Source organism: Empidonax traillii, unplaced genomic scaffold (assembly GCF_003031625.1).
Source record: "Empidonax traillii isolate 1590-97213 ecotype Southwest subspecies unplaced genomic scaffold, ASM303162v1 scaffold594:size396842, whole genome shotgun sequence".
NCBI classification, from domain to species: domain Eukaryota; kingdom Metazoa; phylum Chordata; class Aves; order Passeriformes; family Tyrannidae; genus Empidonax; species Empidonax traillii.
In genome coordinates this window covers 204,783-226,172 of record NW_020955787.1, presented here as the reverse complement: position 1 = coordinate 226,172, position 21,390 = coordinate 204,783, and the positions used below count along the sequence as shown (strand labels likewise).

Here is a 21,390-nt window from a genome sequence, read left to right as displayed (position 1 = left end):
GTATCTCCTGGAAAACAACAGGATAAGTGACACCACAGAGTGAAACTGTCCCAGATATGATGTTCTCCGATCACTAACCAATTCTGAAAGCTTTATTTACAACACTCCTAGCTTTTGCTCGGGACATTCTTGCTTACCTTGTTAGATTGTGTTGTATTGCACTTGTGGGCTTATGTCTTGCTACTTCTGCCATTTCTAGGTGCTTGTAATTTATTAATGTATCTTTTATGGGCAAATAAAAAGCAACATCAAAAAAACAAACTAGCTTTTGACTCTTTACCATATACTACTGTAATCATTGTTAAGTAATATAGTTCAACCAATTTTACTTCAAAAAGAAACCAATATTGTTCCAAATGACAGTTCACTACCAATAGATGGAACAATAGATGAAAAAGAACCTTACTGAACATTTCCACATTTACCTCTTTTCAAAACAAAGCAGATCTGCACAACCTACTTCCTTTCTACCTTATAAGAAATTTATTGCACTAGGCAGCAGGCTTCCTTCATTACTCTTTGTGCTTCATTTGTGGGCCTGTAAGATAGTGGTGGACTAACCTTCATGGCAGAACGAGGACACAAAACAGCAACCAGTTGTTTAGTGAGACTCTCCTGTGGCAACAAGCCCACACGTACACCCATTCAGTGTGGTTTGCAGAAACCTCCACAGACATGCAGACATCAGAAAGTCCTTAAAAGCATCTCGGCGCAGCTCCATCCAGCACTGCAAGCCTGAGTCACTTACGTGGGCAGATAGCTTCTAAAGAAAGTACTCAGGCAATCGGAAGCAGCCCAAATTTTCCATATGGCAATTAGATTCAGATAACAGTGGCATAAATCATTCTTGAAAATGGGACTCAGCCAGACTTACCTGGGCCTGAAATTTGACCAAATTCCCACAGGCTTCATTAGATTCAGTCTCCACAACGGACTTGCATTCATTTCATTGAGACAGATTTTTTTTCTCAGTTCCTGTCCTGAGGAGCTAGGCAAGTTGATTACTGTGTTTTACTCAGAAGCAGCTGCAATGCTTTGCTGATGAAATCACACTTGATGCAAATGAGCAGCAGCTAGCAGATTGTAAAACTGCTGTTTAAAATACAACTTCTTGCCGATAACATGAACCTTACTGGTCTTGGGCTACATCCCAGTAGTTTATAGGGTCTGAAACCTCCTACCAAGAAACAGGGTATTTCATGTGCACAAGCATGTTATCATTTTAGCATCCAATTCTTCCACATCCTGTTTCTGGTCAATTCTGACAGTTCAACCATAGCTCTTCTCAGCTGCTGATCCTGCTCTGTGCACAACCAATGTCACACAGATAAAATGCACCAGGTAAACTCATCAGCCAGTATCTAAAACAGAGTGCAAATGTCATTGTCAGGGTCAGGACAAGTGCTCTGTCTTCCCTGAGTGTAATATTCTCTCTATATTCAGGCTACCTGCTTTCCAACATACATTTAAACCTGACAGTTTTTATTAACTATTCCAGCTACTTTTTCTTTCCTTCTTTAAAGCTGTTTTTTTCTTTTTAAAATTTAATCTTGCTTTTATCAGGAGTACATAAATCTGATTCAAAGTTGAACTGAGCTAGTTAAAGTGACCAAAAACCTGTTTCTGGCTAGAACTCTCAATATAAATACTTCCAAATTTAGAATTCCACTACCTGTACACAAACGACAGCCAACCATCCTCCTCTTGGGAAATGCACAGCTGTATCTAGAAAGGAAACCTATTAAATGTCTCCAGTTATAAGATCAAAAATGTCAACTCACATCTCAGCTATAATATAAACTGTTTTCGTATTCAGAGATTGAACCTTACCATTCCTGGTAGAGTGAGAAAGACACACACGTACCTGAGTGCTTGCACACACCCCCCCACTCCCACATAAAATACATGCATAAATGACACTTACTAGATCAGCTGATATAGGCCTGATCAATGGCAATCAAATAATAAAAAACAGGAGCTGGGATTAGTTCTTACTAAACCAAAAATCCAACCCAAACAATACTGGAGGGACTCAAGTAAATAAGGGAGTAGAGAAACCTTTGGTGCAGAGGAAAATATAACAACCAAAACAAGAGAGCCTGAGTACTGCGGGGGCTTCTGCCACTTCCCAAGGGTGCCATTAGGCATAAATTCCCTCATTAACGTTGACAGCTGCCTGAAAAAGACAACAGTTCAACTTTTAATAGTATTGTACTCCTCCAAGGTTTTCAAATCTTTAAGACACACATATTCCCAGGCAGAAAAGCCCAGGCAAACCAGCACGTGGTATTTGTACCGAAGGGAGGAGGGAGTTCAGAGTATCCTTGCGAAACAGGGTTGCTAGACCTGGTTTCACCACCAGCTTGGGAACAAACTCAGCTACAAGTACCTTATTTTCTACTTCCTTCCACCTGATGCCATCCACCAGGACAAGACAAAGCCACGTTACTCTTGCAACAGAGACTGGTGCAAATGGTGGGCATTCCCTCCCTTTTTTGATACTAGCTGCTGCAAAATCAGAGGCATCCTCAACATAGCAAGTACTGCAGGGTGTTTAGAGGGGCAGCTGGATTACAGCAATCATCCAAAAAGGGGAAGAGAACATCCTGAGATGAGCGCAAGCCTGCCACTGCCAACACATTGCTGTTGCCTTATCAGCAGATCAGCTGATGATACAGCAGTTCTAACAGCTGACTGCTCCTTTAACAAATATGCTCACAAGTGCAGCACACAAATAGAACAGTTGTCTCCAGTACTCACCAGCAGCCTCCAGCAGCAATGAAACTCCCACATGGGAGACCAAGGACCACTTACAGTCTTCAAGGCTGTTCAACCCTTAGGGTTCTCCAGGTATTTGAGGTTACAGCTGTATTCCCCAAATTTACAGTAGCTACTAACCAATGTTGTTCTGAGAGTTGCATATACATCTGGGATCCAAGTAACATCACTAAATCAATTCCCTAATTATAGAGGCTAAGCAAAAAATAATTTAATGACCTTGTCACATTATCGTATTAAAAAGAAGACAGACTTTCCCGACAGGAAAGAAAGCTATTTATTAAATCAGTCTGCCCATTCTCCCAATGGAGGCTGCCCTTGCAGGCTGCCAATGGGCTAATGACAGCCAGTGTCCTCTGCACCTCCTCTAGGGAAGCTCCTGTCAAAACTGAGCAACACAGAGGTGAAGGTGTATGGAGACCTTGGGTGGGATGGAATGGGATATGGATAAGCTCTCTTGGCTGACATCCCCAAGCCCCAAGTCATCTCACTAGATGAAGCAGAAGCCACCCCACTGCCTATGTAAATTGTCCCTGAAGGAAAGTTTAGAGCAGACCCTTCTCTATCCCACTGCTGACTGAGCCAATCCATCATTGGCTGTTCACATGCACAGTTACAGTCCTTTAATTCCCCACATGACTTTTGGGCCAAAAGCCATTCCTGGAAGGGAAGGCACTACTGTTCTGACTTGGAAGCAAAGAACCAGAATAGAGGCAAAGTGAGGTAATGTTTTTCTGGTCCTACTCGAACTCAGCTTTCAAATTTTAGACAACACTACCATTAAAAATGAGAAATCATTTTGTAGCTTATCCCAGACTCACAGAAAGTATGACCCTCTGATTTTAAATTAACTGTGATTCTAACTTAAATGTGACAGTAGAAAGTAAGAGTGTTGAAGATAACACATCAATTAAATGCTGATTTTTAAAAGAAGGAAGAGAGAAAGGATCGGGTAGAATATGAACATGTAGGAAAAAGCATTGAAAAGACGGAAAGGTTATTTAGCAAGTAATCACTGAAAGTGAGGGCCTAATGAGACCTTTTGCCTGGGCCATTTTTAACCAGGAGTGATCCACAGGTGGCTACTCCCTTCATTACAGCTGCTAAATCTTGTCCTATAATTATAGAAGCAAAGAATTTTCTACAAATTGATAAAGTGCAGCACATGAGAACAAACTAGGAGCAATATAACATGCAGGGATGGGAGACAGCAGCATGTAGTCAGAACAATTTTCTCTGGGTTGAGGAAGTGATCTGGGTGGACAAGCACAGCCACAGACCCCATACTTTGCTGACTGTTGTCTTTGTGTGCTCTTACGTGTGGCACTCGGCACTATGTTTGGGTGCGAAGAGAATATGCCATGCATTGTGTATTTACAGCTCGAGAGGAGGGTGACCAGAGCTAATGAACAATACCAGTATATATTTCACAACCATCATATCAGAGAAAGCATACTGTAATGCTTTCAGATAATTTAGTAAAGTGCATGAGAGACTGCAATAGACATGCAGTGCTCGTATTATGCAACAGGCAAGAGGAAGAACAGGGGAGAGGAGGCCCTTGGCTGCAGCATGGCTCCGTTTTTGTGCTGACCCGCAGCAGAGCAGGGCAGCTCACTGCTGCTTTGCTCCTTAAAGCTGCCTCCAGGAGGAGGGCACTCTCTGAATTGTGGTTCGGGGTGAAAGCAAAGACCATTGTCACGCTCAGTATCAGCTGAGCAGTCCTACCGGGCAGCTTAACCATCACCCAAAGCACAGAGAGGGCTTTTAAGGAAGAGGGACTCTCCCAGCTGCTGGCACATTTAAGGGCACGTTATAAATTGGATTCCTGCATAGCTCTGCGACTCAGAGCTGCAGTACTGACATGGTATCCAAGTAATGCCTATCAGTTGCTTCCTCATCTCAACAGCAGCTGTGTTTTCTGCGAGAGGAATGGTAGCTAAAAATAATCTGGTTTTGACTTCCTCTTTCAAACCCTCCAGTCTCTTTTAAAAAGATTCTTTTTTGTTCTCCCAGAAACAGCAAGAAGAATGTAAGACCAGAACGGTCACCTGCACAAAGGGAACAGCAGCATTAGAAAGCTCAGAGAACTGTAGGAAACTACAATAAAGATCAAGGATAGTAAAAAAATTGTCACAGTTTTCAGCAACATCCTGTAAATTCCCTCTGGCACTCGCAGCAAGCTTTCTGTTACGCCTTTATTTGTGTGACTCAGTGGTGCTGAGGAAAAGGGGAATACCATCTGGATGTTTCTGAATGCAATTCATTTGCTCATTAAAACATATTAAAAGGAAAAACTGTGCTCAGTAATCATCAAATGCACTCTCACGTCTGCACAGAAGAGATTTTTACTCCCTCATAGAATAAATATGTTTTACTTTTAATTCTATGTCATCCATAGATCCACAAAGTATGTCGATCCCACACCAAACATGCAAATTGAGAAGAAGAGAATATTCAATGAATCCTTCAGTAACACAGCACTAAGTATTCTCATCCAAAAACAATTCTACAAATACAAGTCTGGTAGGCATGTGCAGACTGCTACATGCAGCTTTTCATAATCCTTTTCATAAACAGACCTAATTCTATATTAAAATATTTAGGAGTTTTATATATAATTTTTCAATTACAGCCCACAATTAGCCTGATACAGACTATACCTCAAAACTTCCCAAGGTAGCAATGATGATCTCCATTTGAATCTAGTCTTGCAGAAGATCCTCACTCCCAGTAGGTACCTCTGGACACTACCAATTATAAACAAAATCATAAGCAGAATTCAGACGGTGACTTACAAACCTGCTGCTAAGAGACCAATACCTGAAGTAACAAGGGACAGAAAAAGAATGGTCAATACATCTCCATCTTATTATCTCAGATTCCAAATAATTATGCTGTACAATGTAAAGGGTTGAAAGTATACAAGAAAGCATGCTGCTGTATATACTTTATGCATTATAGCATATACCATGAGCTTTACCTATGGCATAGTTATGTTAATGGCTTTATCCCTTCTCAAATGTCAACACCAGAAACCATAAGCAACTCTCTCAGCACTGTAGCATGAACATCCACCTCGCCCTTGGCCAAGTCAGAGTGAAGACAGGGCCACCACCTAAGCAGGGGACTACAGGAGCTCTTCTTTCCTCTCCCTGAATCCTCTCCCCCCTTGGCAGAAAGCAGCACTCTTCTCCTTTCTCAGCGTCACCCCCTCACCATTTCCTCCCACACTATTTCCACTTGCACCACACTCTTATGCTTGTTTCCTACTCCCTGGTTCCTTGGCTAAGCCTCACCGATACATCCCCACATTCCAGTTTCGGGGGTTACCACAACGCTCTCTGGGCCAGAGATGATGGTGAGCCCAGACAGGGCTTAGCACCACCCCTGGGCTGTCTCCCAGATGCTGTGGGGTAAATCAAATCACCCTGTGCACCAGGGCTAGCACAGCAGCTCTGCTTCTCTGACAGGGATAAGGGAAGCCCAGGTGCTACCGGTGAACTGTGACCAGGGCTTCTCCTTCAGCAGTATGTAACACCAGATAAGAAAAAGCAAAAATAATTAAATCTTTAAATATCATGGTAGCTGATGTTAAAAGTAATCACAAGAACATAAAATATTAAATAGATTTTGGTACCTTTTTAATAGGAAAACGGAGAAAAACAGGAGCTCCAATATACCACAACCAAGAAAGAGAGAAAGTATAAGATCTGTAAAGTAAACTGAATCCAAACATAAGCAATGTTTTATTGGGATATAGCAAGCAACCTATCAAATAGGGAACTGGTACAAACAGATTGAACAAGACTCTCTTTTAACAGAGATATATGGTGATGAGACAGCTTCTTTCAGTTCTTAAAACAAGTATTCAAACTGTTAAGTAAAGCATTAAAAAAACCCCAATCAATACAACACCAAAGACAGACAGTATTAAAAATGTGCAGAATTTTACTTTTTACAAATTTCTGCATGTTAGAAAACAATCATAAATTAAAAAAGGAATAAAATTAAGCTTTTTTTGTTGTTGTTTGCAAAGGAACACAAACCTTCAAAACCCAACTATATTTTACACTGGACTACTATTAAAAACAGGTGAAAACAAGTTGAAAATTTAAAGAACAGCAAAAAATACACAACCCAGTTTCACCTGTTAGCAACACCTTCCGCTATCGAAGGAGTTATGTTAGTTGTATGTACAGCTTTAAACATTGCAGCATACCACAAGAAAACCTTAATAAGGTCAAAATAGGACCCTCTGCAAAAAAGGGTGACTTGGCAAGTGTCAGTCCCATCCTAAAATTAAGAGTAGTAATAATAATAGGTCTTCAGTGTAAATCAAAACCTACTTTAACTAGTTTCTCTCTCCTAAAGATGCATGAAAACTTTATTTGGGGTTGGTTTTGTGGTTGGTTTTTTTTTGGGGGGGGGGTGTTGGTTTTGGTGGGTTTTTTTGTGTTTTGGGTGGGTTTTTTTGTTTTGTTTTGGTGTTGTTGTTGTTTGTATTTCAATTAATGAAATCAAGAACTTGTCTGGCTCAAAAATGAGAATGACATACCTCCCTTTTGTTCTGGATACAGTGATGTAGCTATCTCAACATGCTCACTGACACTTCCTAAAAGAGAAAATCATTATGTACTATGTAAAAAATACACACAACCTCTCTCAGTTCAGACTCAGTATATAGTATATTGCCAACTCTATCCAATAGGATATATATTGTAATTTGGTTTAAACTCTTAATAGATATATTCCCTCTTTACAAAGTTCCATCACATGAAACCAAATTGCTTATTTTTCCTTTGAGGTACAACATGACCCCAATGAGACAATTTACTACAATAAGTTGTTCTTTAGATGTTGTGTCTGCAGAGGTTTTACGTGATATTCATAGATTTTCAGCGCAGGCCCCAGTTTTAATGAAAGTCCAGTCAGTACATCATTTCTTGTCATCAACAGTAATGATTTGCCATCAATTTCCTATAAGAAGAATTAAAGAGTTGATAAAGACAAATGTACAAATCTAACAGATGAGAATAGTCATGCAACAAAAGACTACTACAGAGGATCAGTGAGAAAAGAAATAGCAGCCTTTCTTTTTCTGAAACCATGTTTAGAGCTGCTAAATTCTGCTGTCTGCTTTTCAAGTGCTCACCTGTGCTGACTAAGGTATAAATACTATTTAGTCAAGCAAAAAATTCAAATGAGCCTAATTTCAAAATTCCTTCCTTGTAAACCTCTTTCAAATTAAAAGGTACAAGTGCAGATTGCATAATTATCAGCCATTAAGGGAAGGATACCCTTAAGAAGGCAGCTTATGAAGTGCATTTCAGAATTACTACTGACAGCAATATGCAAGTTTAGACTCATCAGTATCTGCTAATAACTTCAGGTGCCTTCTTTAAAAGGCCAACCTTCCCATGCATCTTGTGGGGGAAAACAAGGAGAAGACTCTTGTAGTCAGAAATTTTAGAAGGGCCTAACGGGAGCTTGACACTCTGAGGGAACTTCTCTTCCGCCACTTACAAGCAAGGAGAAGAAAAGTGGCAACTTGCCAGCTGAGGTCTTAACAACCCTTACACTTTCCTGCTTAAATATCATTTGTAAATCCCAGATATGGTGGGATTTTTTTCTCTCAGACCTTGACCTTCTGACGTGTTTAGGTTAGCAATCTTGTAGGCTTTGGGACTTTTTTCCATCTCAAAACCTTGTCACATGTTTGAAAACTATCTCTAAATGACTTTTCAAAGGTCAAAATGGAAAAGAAAGAATCCACATCTCTCAACTCCCTCCTCCATTTTAGACATGGGACCATCCTTTTCGTTACACATTCCTACAGCTCAGTGACACTGCACTACTCGGGAAACAGGAGCTGCAGCTACACAGACATGCATTGATTGGTGTCTCCTAACACAGCCAGACCTTCACAGGGCATCACAGCCCAAAGAAGTATACAGCCCTATCTGGCATTCTCCTGCATAGGACTTCACTCTGCTGATGCATTCTTTTTTCACTTCTAATTAAGAAAACCCCCACTATTAACTGCTGAATTTGTTATCAATAGCCAACAATGAATTCAAATGCTGGCATATCGTTGTTGTCCTCTAATATACTGCCAATACTTATATTCTTATAAGTATTATAAACATCACACATCAATTTATCAAACTGCAGCATGTTCCTTAGGAATATTAACTGTTGTCTTGGAAATGTTAGAGATCCTATTCTTGATTGCAAGGCAACATGAAAAGAGTAAGACTTATGTTACAGTTCAGCATGAATTTGTCCAGACTGATCTCTCTTACAATTTGATAAAGTTTATAAATACAAAATACATGGACAAACCACAATATAGTCAAAGATCAACTGAAAGTGGAATTTCTTTAGAATATCCTCAGGATATATATGACTGTTAATCCCTCAGAGGAGCACAAAGTAACAGTATGTCTAAAAGAAAAAAAAAGTTTCCAATAACTTTTTACCCAATTATAGCAGGTCTCTTTCCAATTACTGTTGAGAATGTTAATGGTTAAAACCAGTTTCTATCCTCTCTTTTCCATTCGTCACAATTCTTTCTGTGGGAATTTTGACACCAGTGAGTATTTTGCTCATTGCTATGACCGATCTGAAGTTGCTTTTCTGCTGCTGTTCAACGAAGCTATGGAGGAGGAACAGCCTCCAGCTTGGTAGGATCCCAGTGAAGTAAATCGAGTACCTGGAACAGGAGAAACTCCAAGAATAGGAAAAAAAGCATCTATTCCTTCCCCTTCTTCTTCCATAGGGTTTCCTGTGATTTCTAGAAGTGCTGGTAACTACTAAGGCTTTCATTGAATAGAAAACTGATTCTTTAACATCTGGGTAGAAATGAGTGATTATGTATTCAGAGTTCAAGCATTTTCTATCTTTGTGTGTACTGTTTTACCTCTTCCACTTCCTTTAAGTTTCTACATAAATATGCAGGATCATCACAGTTACTCCATTTTTTGGCACCAGGTAAGATTTTGTATGCTTTGGTGACTTCTCTGATTTCTTCTCTACTACTTCTCTATTTTCTGTATTTTTTGGGGGGGATGCAACTTCAGTGCTAGTTTTCAGTATGCCTTTTTTTTTGTTACCTGCAGAGAGACACCTCTGCACAATTAGAGCTAACAGTAATTTCCCACTGTGCCTGAATGACCTCAACAGCAGTTGAATATTGTCTTCAGCAAATAACCAGAGGACTGGTTAAGCTTCAAGTCCTCCCACCACTCCTTCTGCCCTTTCTGAGAACTGCAAGGTTTTACAGCACAGGCAACATGAAAGCATGGCATCCAGCACGTCCACGTGCTCCTCCATGCCTTGGCTCTGCTGGAAAGCAGCAGTGGACACAAGCTGGTATCACACCCCAGATTCCCTTCTGGTATGGGCTGCAGCGAGGCCAGGAAACGAGCACTGGGCTAATGTGGCTATCACAGCACTAATGGTTAAGAAGCCACATGGGCAATAACAAAGGTCACAGCACTTGCATATCTTGAGACTTTGCAAACAGTTTCAGTCTTGGAGTGAGCTACAGCCCCCTGTGCTCCCAGGCCTCCTAGAGAAAGCTCAGCCACATGCTGGCAGGCAGCATTTCTTTGAAGGTGTTCACACCCTCACCCTGCACCTGGTATTCCCCCCTCTTTAGGTATCCTCTGTACCAAACTTCTTGGCTCGCCTGATTTGCTTGCTTATGTTATGGTTTTTTATTATTGGGCAATATCTTTGAGTTGAATCTGTTTTCATCAGTGAGCACTTTTGATTTGCTGACATTAGTGAAACTCCAAGAAGGAATAAGGTATAATAATCATACAATCATCACTTCTTAATACAGTTTCAATAAAACATTCCACAGCCCTTAAAATGTCTTCTCATTGTCCTTAAAATATTTTAAGACAAATTCAGGTCTTAAAAATTTTTCGAGTCACTTGTTTTAGGCAAGTCCAGATGTATTCAGATTCATCAAAAGAAAGTGTGGACTCTGCTACTGTTGTGTAAAAGCTGAACGTACTAACAGATTACATTCTAGGCTATGGGTGTTCTGTAAGGAAACCATTGTGCTACCCCTACCAAAGCAGTTCAGTGGAAAACAATTTTCCAGTGTTGTAGGTGACACTGAATACTTTCCTTTACCACTTACAACCTCATTCCTTTTCCAGTACATATTCAGGGCAGTAGCAGATCTGGTTTCTAGGGGCCCACACAAACTGCAAATGGCAGAGGAAAACACAGATGGCCAAAACTTCAGCTGCATGACTGGTGCTCCATAGACAGAGGATGGCTGGGAATCACAGTGAACCTGTCTGCACTGCCATACCTGGAAGATCCTGACAACAGATACCATAAGAAGACAGAGTTACAGTCAGTGGCTAATAAATAGTGTAGAAGAAACTGAACACCACCACTGGTAAGAGTTTAGGGATAGGATTGTTTATGGACCTGTTTCTGATCCAGACAGGGAACAGGCTGGTAGAGCATGCACAAACAGGTACTTGCTGCTCCTTGTGCTGCTAATGGAAAGGAGGGGCAAAGAAGTGGCAGTGATTTCTGCAGTGACTGTCCATGCCACAGCTCCTGGCCACATCCTGGTGGCAGCTGTCCGCCTCTCTCTTCAAGGCTTTAGCATAAAGTGACATTGGCAGTGGAATCACAGCCACATTTCTGCACATGCCTATCCTAGCAGAGTCCTCAGTTACCCTACTGAAACCACTTGCCCTCACTGCAGAATACTAGCAAAACCTTTACACTCTACTTCCACGCTGTTTTCCATAAGGCTGTTGCAAATTGCTTTGCCAAAACTCGTGAGTTAGCCTCACCCTGCTGATGAAAGATCAGTAGTAATTACTGCAGTATTATTGACGAGCCAGCTGAGGTGCAGAGAGGTTAAGATATTTGATGAAAGTCAGAAGTATTTGTCAGTACAAGATAAAAAAACTCCCAGAGGCCACAACTACTTTGTCCATGTGGGTTTTTAAGCCACATTTCCAGGGCTGTTGAGGAGATATGGATGCTGGTATTAAGGAATGGACACACTTAAACATTTTCTTTTTTGGTCTGTTTACCCATCTTCAAATTCTGAAAAATGAGTAGCAGCTGCAGAAGGAACCTTCGTCTGCAACTTGCCAGAGAATCACCCAATAGCAGGCTTTTCAACGCCAAGAACAAATATACAAAAGATAATTCATTATATTCATCAGTTACAATCAGATGGGATCCAACAGACATGGTGCTGAAGGCCAGCAACATTACCCTGACCAATGATGTTATTTCATATGAGATGCCCAGTGTCTCTGCAAAGCTGCCAAGTAACTTGCACTAGCCCATTGCCTTGGAAGGTCAAGCCATCTCTTTTGATAAGTAAGGACAAATGTTGGTGACTAATTTCCTTGTAGCTGCACTTAAACCTACAGATTTATCAGGAAAGGTGCTGAACTGACAATCTGGAGATGTAAGTTACTCCCCTGTGGAACAGGTGGGCTGTAGGCCAAGCAAGCTGACTTCCCTATTCCGCTCCCTTTACCAGTTTGCTGGCAGGTGAATGACAAGGGGCCACCTGATTGTTAAGCTCTTTGCTGGTCAAATCTACCGGAAGTCATCCATCAGCATCAGCAGCTACAAGGCCCAGAAACAAAGACCTAACCTCTTTCTCAGAGGGTCGTACGAACGCAATGCTCCCCTACCCACTCATCCTTTCCCTTGTACTGAATCAAGTTTCCTATCCCTGTTCACTTGTACTGCCAAGTTCACTGTAACACAGCAGCCCCTTTTTCATCCTAGGCCTTCAGGAACAACCTGTTTCTTAGGAGCCCTGTGTTTTATAAATACTCATGAGTGTACTTGCACAATACACTAAGAAAGAAGGGAAGTACTCTTCACTATTCAAGACAGTGACACTGAATGGGTTGTACAGGGAAACTGAGTTCAAGATGGAAAATTTGCTTAGATTTCTCACCTTTCTAATGACTATTTTAAACAAGCCCCAACTCATTAGCCACAGCTTGCAGAAAAATATTATTACTCAAAGTTCACAGTCCCATGGATTGCCATCCAATAACAGACTCAAATCCCCCCATTAATGTGAGATTTTCACTCCCATTTTACAGTATATAGTCAGGCCTGTGGCAAAAACATGCAACATGAGAAACTTGTGGCAATCAGAAGGCGTTTGATAACAGGTTTACCTGTTCTTGAAAAGCACTGGCTTGTTCTTCAAATCCAGCTGTTCTGAAATAATTCACAACATCGGTAACAGCCCAGTCAGCAGGATCTGGAGGTCTCCCGTTCTCTACTGGACTGCAAAGTGAAAATCCAGACAAGTAATCACTAAATGCGTGCAGAACATCTGCTGCTTCCTTGTGTACACCCCACATACATCCCCTCCCTCCTTGTTTCTTCAGGAAAAGTATTCTTTGACGCAACTCCCTCTGCCCTGATACAGAACAGTCACTCCTTTTCCATTTCAAAGACCTAATGCTGGGGACAACTGAGGTACCTCTCCCTTCAGAAAAGAAAAAAATTATATGAATCTTCACATCAGCCAAAGGTAATCAGTCAGGATCTTCCTACAAGTGTGCTGCCTTTGTTGTTGGAAAATGAAGACTGCCATAACTGAGGATCCAAATTCCTGTCTTTCAAGCCCTCAGCTTGTTTTCAGCTACCAAGTACCTAAAGAATTGTGTGTCCATTATTCTTTTCCCAGATGAGACTGTGCTTCCTTGTAAGGTGCCTAGAAATTACTGGTAACCATCTTTACCTTGTAAAAATAACAACAACAACAAATAAACAAACACAAACATCACCACTACCACCCCCCCACCCAAAAACAAAACAAACACCTAACAAAACAAAAAAGAGGCACCAAATGATTGCACTTATTCTTAATATAGAAAATCTCCCAAATCTGTTTGTGGACTCAGACAAATATATGGACTTTTTAAATAACTATGAATCTGAGAAAACATCTGTTCAGTGCAATCAGAATTAATTCCTTCTGTGATTAACCTCACGCAATTGTTTTCCACAGCAGCAAAACCAACCAAACATTCATATTACTATCCCTATTCTGCCTTTCTTTTCCTCAAACTGGAATCACCATATCACAAAGATAACCTTTGTGTATCTGAAAATTCTTGGTAAAAGACACACAGTGAGCTTGATTGCCTTTCCTATTGGGATTTACGAGGATGAAGAACAAGACATCAAAGAGCTTCTTTAACATGTTTCTCCAGCTGAGAGTCCTGAAGTTCACGCCAAACACTTCTCGTTGTTCTGCATCCTTAATCCTAACACTAATGAAGAAAGATGGAAAATGTACAGCTCAGGACAGAGGTCAGAATCCTGTCCATTTCAGGTCTGAAGCTGAGCAACAGGACTTTGATTTCAACAGCACCGGCTGGGAAAGATATGCAGATTATGCTTTGCTGACACCATTTTTGTTCTGTCCTCCAAGTTTTTCTTTTCCAGCTGTCACCACCTCTGCCTTGCCTGGACTTGGATGTCTTTCAGCAAAATAACAGGGGGGCCAATAAAGGGCCAACCATTTTTCAAACCAGCCAAACAGAATCTCATAGAGTGCCTCCTATCACTGTTTCTACAACATCCCAATTTCTACAACTTTCTGAGGCCTGGGAAGGAGGACTCATGAAAACAATGGTTTTTGTGTCTCCCCTAACTCTTGAAATGTACCAGTCAATCTGGTAACAAAATCTGACTGTAGGGACTCATCCACAGCCTATGCTGCACTAGGGTTTCCAGAAGCAGTTTCTTTCACTTAGAGCAATAAGCAAAGGACCAGTTTCTTACTTTTGCTCATCACATAATGACTTACTTCTTGAATTGCTTCACTAATTGTGATTACACAGAAAGCAACACTCAGCAAAATTGAAAATGGGACTATCTGGTCTTATCAGAGCTGCATTTTTTTTTCTTTTTGTTTTTTTTTTTAAGCCAAAAAATGCCTTTCTCTTAAAAAATTTCACTGTTGTGTACATTCTGAAGCCTAGAGTAAAATGGGAAAAGTACCACATAAAATCTACACATATTTATAAAAGCAGCATTTGAAGAATTATATTTAAATCTTTGCATTTTCGCTACGTTATAACCTATCACTTCCAGTGACTCATCTTTACTTAAAAATAGACAAACGAAACCCCAACAATTCATTATTAGAAAAAACTCTAAGAGATACAGAACTTAATCCTTCCTAAACAGCAAGTAAAAGGTCCAATCCGTAAAAATACGTCCTAACTATAATTTGCTTGCTTCTCCAAACATTTTAATTTCAAGTTAAATACAGTCCCAAACCCTCCTTCCCACAGTTTTTTATCAGCCCATGTGTGTTGGGATTTTTGGTAGCTAGGGAACAACAGCTTGGTCCAACCTCATCTCAGGCCCAACTGCAATAACTTCAGGGGCTCTATCTCTGCCATTAACTAACTGCAGGAAATAATTGCAAGTTCCTTCCTCAAGGAATAGCATCGTGCTGGACCTCAGGTGGAGCCAATTTCCACAGCTACAGCTGCAGAGGACTGGAAGGCATGTGGCAGACTGCTGGAGGCTGGCTGGATTTTAACCCATCTACCCACACAGATGCTCATTTGGCTTGTAACTTTTTTAGTCTCCTCCTTGCCCTGCTGCTGCCATGGCTCTATTCTTTAAGCAAGGAAAGCGAATATATAACACCCACAGCTTGGCCATACACTGCTTTATGCCTGACATTCTGGGTGCTGCAAAAGGATTCAAGAGGACTGGCATTTTAGGCTTTGACATGAGATACTAGATGCACTGGCAATGAATAAAGATTTGGCTTGTCTGCTTTTCACCAGTGTCCCTGTGCCTTTATTGCCATCATGTGGCAGAAGCAGCAAGGTCTGAGAAGCCATAGCTGAGAACAAACAGATTTTATCCAAGCTATTTATAACCACTTCAACAAAGTGTCAAATACTTCCTTTGTAGATAAGCACACAAACATACTATATACATTCATCTAGAAACCACAGCCCTGATCAGTTTAATTACATTTCCCATCCATTCTACAAAGCCACTTCAGCAATCAGTATTTGAGCCTTTTTCACTGAAGCCTCAGGGAAAATGATTAAATGTGAACTGTCCTTGCACTGACTGCCACCCTCCTCCCACCAGAGTACTCATTGTAGAAGCCAGACTGTCAGCTGAAGGTGGCTTCTGAGGGACATATACGATAATCTATTCATAGTCACTGAATAGGAAAATGCTCTTTATGTTGGTGTGGTACAGCCAGCATCTCAAGTGAAGGGGCAGGATGCTGATTTTAATGGCTGCCATCAGATCTTTTGATGCTGTGTCATAATCAGGTGTTTTATCAGCATCCTGAAGTGACCATTATTATTATTATTATTATTTATATTACTCTAGTGCCTGGTAGCCTAAGCATTGTCATGTTTTCTTGGATGGCTTATGTAAAGGGATCTGAAGGAGAAGAATGAGCTGCAGCTGCGCAGAAGTGCTGCAGTTCGAGAGGACAGACAAAGAACTCACTCTAGTACCTTTCTTTGTGGTTTGTTGTTTGTTTGCTTGGTTGTTTTTTCTTTTAATATATATGCATATGTGTACATCTATCTCAGCATGGCTTCTATAACCATAAAACAGCAAGGCCAGATTTTTCCACACAGAACTTCACTTCTCAGATCATGGCTTTATTCAAAATTGCTAGTCCTAATCTAAGAGTTTCTGACCTTTAAGGATAAGTAAATGCCTACAAAGCAGCACCTATCCCTTAACCTGCAGTTTACCAGACAAAAGAAAACAGTAGAGTGGTGCACACCGTATCTCTGTCTTATTCCCACCCTAGGTCTGAAGTAAAAACCCAGCAGTTTAGGGCTTCTCCAAGAAACAGCTTAAAATAGCTGTTTCAGAAGAGAACTGACACTGAAGTGATATGCTGCTGCTACTTCTCAGCCACCAGACAGGTGGGCTGACAGCAGAGCAGGGCATATGTGCTTCTGAATGAGACAGAATGCAGATTTCCACACAGGACACTTCTCTCCATTAGGCACTGGCTCTGCAGGCAGGGGAGCAGAGGCAGAATGGTGGTTACAGTACTACCAGTTTCTCTAGTTGAGAGGAAAAAAATTAATGGAGGAAGGTGTACCCTTAACTCAAGTTACCAGCTTCTACATCCCTCCACTGCTATACAGCCTTTCTGCACATCTCTCCTAAGTAACTCAGTGCCCTAGACTCTTCTATTTCAAAGTTGAAATACAATAAAAATAGTTTAGAACAGAGAAGGTTTGAAATGAACAAAGATGGAGACGCCCACAGTTGCCAATCACATTAGGTCAAAGGAAAACTACATTCAAAATCCATGTGCGGTTTACAGGAAAGGAGCACTATGAATTCACTTACTTTTTGACATCCAGAGAGCCATTTTCCTTGTTTTCCATGTCAACAATTAGCATGGGGAGGATAGAGGCTTCCTTTACCTCAGCAACTGATTAATAGGGAGGGAAAAAAAGCAGTGTTTAATTATTGCTAGTATGACAAGAGCAACATAACGTAACAGAAACAAGTATTCTACAGGGACACAAGCATGTTTCCACCTGAGAGCAATAGTGCTGTCAAAGACTGATTTTCTCAGAAGCTTGGCAAAGCCAACAGGAGCTAATGAACTAGAAAAAAGTTGACCCGTGCTTCAAACACAAAAAATATTTATTGCCTGAAAATCAAGGAATTTGATCCTTTTTAAAAGTGTTAAAATTTTGATCAAATTACATATTCATGTACATGGAGATTGACCTACAATACATAGCTGCGTATCAAGACAGCTTAATAGGCCTCGAGTCAGCCTGTGAGGAGTCCAGACAGACACACGATCTTATCCTTAGAGAGGTTTGGAAATCATAGCCTGGCCTTACGAATGGGGACTCTGGGATACAGATGAGCACAGTCATTTTTGCTCATCTCAAACATAAAACGGGTAAGCAAAATTACTAATTGAGCACCAAACTCCTGAGGTATCTATCATCAGTATCTTATCGATACATCCTTCCTGCACTAGCTTCTTTTATAAGTATAGTATACCAAACTCCAAAAAGGGAAGGAGCACATGAAGGACACAAGAGAAAATGCAGTTAATTTCCCTCCTCACAGCGTGCTGGAGTACTTTCACCACGTAGCTTTTTCCACCACTCCACAAAACATGCAGAAACGACCCGAGCCTTTCCTTTCTGTTCTCAAGTAAGCCATTTCTGTTTCAGAGAGCACCAGAGAACTGACCAAGGACTCAGGATGTTCTCACTGTGCAGCATTAATGGATGCCAGCGAAACGGCACAAGCTCTGGGAAGTACATAACAGGGAAATCACGCTCTTCAGCTAAAACTTTGCAAAAATAGAGAAGAGCAATTAACACTGTTGTTAAAAAAAAAGGTATCCTTTATTAAAGCACCAAGAAAACAGTAACTAATCGAAAAGATGCTTCCTGCAGCGCTGACCGAACAGCTCCAAGTCTTGCCCCGAATCACTTCTCGGTTCACCTGAGGTGACTGCCGGTGACACCCACACTACCTGCCGCTCGCCCACGCACCGCGGCCGCGCAGCTCCCGGCGCCCCCGGGCTCGGGGCGGGCACGTCCCGCGGAGCCCCCGGGGCTGCCCTGCCCGCGGCCCCACCGGGGCCGTGACACCCGCGCACCACCTCACGGGCACCCCCGCGCCCGCTCGCCTGCACCGCATCGTCAGCTCTGGCTGGGGGCGGGGGAAGCAAGGCAGAAACACCTACCTACGAGCAACTAACCCCTCGCATGGTCCCCGGCTGCTGCGGAGCGCCGGAGCCCGCGGCCCCCGCCCCCCCGGCGGCAGCGGGCGCTGCGCGGCGGCTCCGAGCGGCGGCGGGCGCGGCCCCGCCCGGCCCGTGACGCGCCCGCCACCCGGGCCCCGCCCGCCCCCCGGGCCCCGCCCGCCCCCCGGGCCCCGCCCGCCCCCCGGGCCCCGCCCGCCCCCCGGGCCCCGCCCGCCCCCCGGGCCCCGCCCGCCCCCCGGGCCCCGCCCGCCCCCCGGGACGCGCCCGCCCCCCGGGCCCCGCCCGCCCCCCGGGCCCCGCCCGCCCCCCGGGACGCGCCCGCCCCCCGGGCCCCGCCCGCCCCCCGGGCCCCGCCCGCCACCCGGGCCCCCGTCTTAAAGGCGCCGCACCTGCGGCGCTCGGCGGGTGTCGGGGGATCCGGCAGGCCGGGCGCCGAGCGGAGCGGAGCGGAGCGGAGCGGGCCCCGGAGGGAGCGATGCCTCCGTGGAGCCGCGAGCAGCGCCGGGCAGCGCTGTGCTGGCACGGCGGGGCCGACCTGCTGACGGCACACGCGGAGCAGCTCTCAGCTCCCCGTTCGGGACCTGAAGGATGCAGTACCGAGCCGAAGAGATTTTACGCAAGGTGGGAAATAGGAGCAGCCAGATTTCGGGAAAATTGATAAAGATAATAAAATTCACTTCTAGAATGAGTTCGTCAACACGCACGTGGACAGCAGGCTTGGCCTGGATGGAGACACCGATTCCCGGGGACATCTACATTTGTTAGTGGTCTAAGCTCCAGATTTCATTTCATAAGGACACCGTACCCACGGGATTTGCTGTACAGAAAGGAACAACTCAAAGTGCCTACAAATGACACGGTCTGGCCCACTGGCAATAAAATCCCACCCAAAAAGCTTTCAAGTTTATCTGGCAACAGCACTTTTTTAAAAATTATTTTTATTACGCTGTTTTTTAATGTATTCTTCAAAATTTCTCATGATGGTTTCTAATGGCATAGATGCACTTCGTGGACGAGATGCTGTCAGTGCCAGGGAAATAAAGCAAGGAATACCAACCAACACATCCCACCTTCCCCACACACGGGCTTTTGCAGCCAGGGCTGTGTCCCAGCCAGATGCTGTTATTTTTTCACTATCCCTAACAGCCTGGGTTACTTCGAATTTGTGGGATGCTTTACTTGCAGAGTTTCCTTCTGAGTCAAATCACTCAAATTACACCTTCTTGTTTGCTGCGGGGCAAGGGGGACATTACAAATTACCTGTGGATTCATACAGAACCTAGAGATTTCTGCAGAGCTCTGTGACACAAGTGCCCCAGCCGGCACAGACAGAGCCTGCTGGCCAGCAGAGCAGGCACATGGGGCTGTCCCAGGCACCGTACATCTGTCTCGCTCCCAGACAAGGCTTACTGCGCCCTGGCTGCAGCGAGATCCAGGTCAGCTAACTGCTAACCGGACACAGTTACAAGCACTAAAATCACCAGAAAACTGGACTTTTGTGCAAAGGACTCTAGACATGACTTCCCCGACCACTTCATTTTGTCTGACTTGTATGCTGTCAAATAAATAACCAAAGCTTGTAAAAACTGCAAATAATGGCACTCAAGCATGGACAGAAGTATTGAGAACAGAGAGCAGTGACAGTCCTCACTCCTTTGGGATTTAAATAAATGTAGATGAACAAGATAAATAGAGTATTAAATGTAGTGCACCCTAAAGAAAACCCTCTTTAGTTCACATCCCAAAGCATACTGTAAAACAGGGCATATTTCTGTTGGACAAGTAAGCCAAGCAAGGCTATTCTTTGTCAAGAAATAAGCATTCTGAATGAGGCCATAATGAGTTTTCTGTATCAGCTGGTTTCTAACTTTGGTAATGAACTGACATTTGAGGATACAAATATAAACGAGTTATTTTACTCACACTTTCCCCTTCCTTCCATCATGTTCTTCAATTAATCCTCTGAGTATATAAAGTGAGGCTCACACAGTACACGCATTCCTTCTTGAGGACCTTGAACAACAAAGAGAGGAATTTTAATAAAATGGGTTGTGGACAAATTCATTGTGGAATATAATCTGTGGCTTATGTTTTCATTCATTGGGGTAAGGTAGTTTAATTCTAATGAAATTATGTCTGGAGGGAGACAAAGCAGAAAAGTGAATTAGTCTTTTGTTTGACTATTTGCATCCTACTTCTGGAAAAAAAAACAAAACAACACGTTTCCAAACTGTGCAAGGGAACAAAGTGAGACTAGGGTTGGTAACCTGTGTCTCACCTTCTGCTGTCACACAGGGGGAAACACACAGAGCTCAGTGCAGGTATTGGACACCAGCTGACCCTGTTTTCTGGGTACTTGGAAAGGGCAGCTTTCTACAGAAGGCCTATCATTTTTTTGTCCCTGACAATGAAAACAGTAGATGAAGACAAAATGCACCACACATGAGGCAAAGGAGAGCGTAGCACCCCGTTAGCTGTGCAGCGGGTACTGAGTTTCAGCTCCCCCAGAGCTAAATAAAGCCCTTTAAACCTTCCTTATTCCAGCGGCCTGGGTAAAAACATGGTTAAACACAACGCAGGACTTGCGTGGTTTCCCGCTGAGGGAAGCCCCCCTCCGCAAGGTAGCCTTATGCAGAGCAGAACGGGCCGTATCCCTGTATAAAGCAGGTGTTTCTTTGCCACCACCAAGGACCGCCCGGTGCCCTCCACAGGACGGCGCCCCCCTCAGCGAGCCGCCCCCCTCAGCCGCCCTCCTCAGCGAGCCGCCCCCCTCAGCCGCCCCCCTCAGCGAGCCGCCCTCCTCAGCCGCCCTCCTCAGTCGC

The 21,390-nt window shown here is 43.2% G+C and overlaps 2 protein-coding genes across 6 annotated transcripts in view; both read right to left on the bottom strand.

The window, feature by feature from the left end:
* Positions 1 to 13,081, bottom strand: part of DNASE2B (deoxyribonuclease 2 beta) — a 32,377-nt gene extending 19,296 nt beyond the window's left edge. Inside the window, exons 1-2 of one of the 3 annotated variants that reach the window (XM_027898382.1) lie at positions 12,975 to 13,074; positions 7,337 to 7,393 (exon numbers count right to left, since the gene is read on the bottom strand). The gene's annotated coding sequence lies outside the window, so the exon portion shown is untranslated. Of the gene's footprint in view, positions 1 to 7,336; positions 7,394 to 12,974 lie in introns of all 3 variants that reach the window. The other 2 variants (XM_027898381.1, XM_027898383.1) reach the window with 2 other exon arrangements.
* On the bottom strand, positions 7,278 to 21,160 carry SAMD13 (sterile alpha motif domain containing 13). 3 transcript variants are annotated; one of them, XM_027898384.1, is made up of 5 exons: positions 20,847 to 21,160; positions 20,492 to 20,581; positions 17,176 to 17,260; positions 12,975 to 13,086; positions 7,278 to 7,758 (listed from the first exon to the last, which is right to left on the bottom strand). In XM_027898384.1, exons 2-5 carry the CDS (start codon positions 20,511 to 20,513, stop codon positions 7,615 to 7,617), a joined length of 363 nt encoding a protein of 120 aa, XP_027754185.1. In that variant the 5' UTR covers positions 20,514 to 20,581; positions 20,847 to 21,160; the 3' UTR covers positions 7,278 to 7,614. The 3 variants fall into 3 exon arrangements, with proteins under 3 accessions (XP_027754185.1, XP_027754186.1, XP_027754187.1); XM_027898385.1 differs by lacking the exon at positions 20,847 to 21,160 and having other exon boundaries at positions 20,492 to 20,694; XM_027898386.1 differs by lacking the exons at positions 20,492 to 20,581; positions 20,847 to 21,160 and adding an exon at positions 18,548 to 18,630.
* Positions 21,161 to 21,390: the final 230 nt, after the last annotated feature.

Bases quoted from the DNA above. Each gene is read 5' to 3' on its own strand.
- SAMD13 (XM_027898384.1), bottom strand. From the start codon at position 20,513: ATGATGGAAGGAAGGGGAAAGT. The intron at 17,261-20,491 runs GTGAGTAAAATA...CCTATTAATCAG, and splicing joins GATGGAAGGAAGGGGAAAGT to TTGCTGAGGTAAAGGAAGCC. The intron at 13,087-17,175 runs GTAAGTGAATTC...TTCACTTTGCAG, and splicing joins GGCTCTCTGGATGTCAAAAA to TCCAGTAGAGAACGGGAGAC.